This window comes from Atta colombica, unplaced genomic scaffold, assembly GCF_001594045.1.
Source record: "Atta colombica isolate Treedump-2 unplaced genomic scaffold, Acol1.0 scaffold331, whole genome shotgun sequence".
Lineage (NCBI taxonomy): Eukaryota > Metazoa > Arthropoda > Insecta > Hymenoptera > Formicidae > Atta > Atta colombica.
Genome location: NW_017259439.1, coordinates 48,086 through 48,617, shown reverse-complemented (window position 1 = coordinate 48,617; position 532 = coordinate 48,086). Strand labels below are relative to the sequence as shown.

Below are 532 nucleotides of genomic sequence, written 5' to 3'. Positions count from 1 at the left end.
TTCATATAATTACTACTTTAATTTATTTAAACTGTTACATATATAAAAATATTTGTATGGAATCTAATCCATTTTTATGGATTTAAAATATGGATTCAGTGAATTGAAAATTTCTAATCCAATTTCAATCCATTTTCATTTGTTGAGTATCACATATATTACGTCTCATCTTTTACTTCATAACATTTTCATAATTGTTTCAGAATGTTCAAAAACTGACAGATGATTTACCAAATGTTATACAAACTGAAAAAATAGCATACGAAAAATTCAATCATATCGATTATCTCTGGGGCCGTGATGCAAGGACAATCTTATATAATAATATTGTAACTGTGTTGAAGAAATTTTAATGCATCGAGATTATATTTTAATAAAAATTGTTAATTTTGTATCTGTAATTAACAATTAAATAACTCAGGAATATTATTTACCATTAGATTATATTTCATATGTGAACACATAAATCAGTAGAAAAATTATGATTATCTGCAAAAATAGAAATACTATTTTTGTGTCTAATATGTTTGTG

General features: G+C 23.3%; 1 protein-coding gene across 1 annotated transcript in view; it reads left to right on the top strand.

Annotated features, from left to right (window-relative positions):
- LOC108690590 (lipase 3-like) overlaps positions 1 to 453 on the top strand; it is a 5,792-nt gene extending 5,339 nt beyond the window's left edge. The window contains exon 7 of the mRNA XM_018197960.1: positions 204 to 453. Coding sequence (XP_018053449.1) covers positions 204 to 353 — 150 coding nt within the window. The 3' untranslated portion in view covers positions 354 to 453. The remainder of the gene's footprint in view (positions 1 to 203) is intronic.
- The last annotated feature ends 79 nt before the right edge of the window (positions 454 to 532 follow it).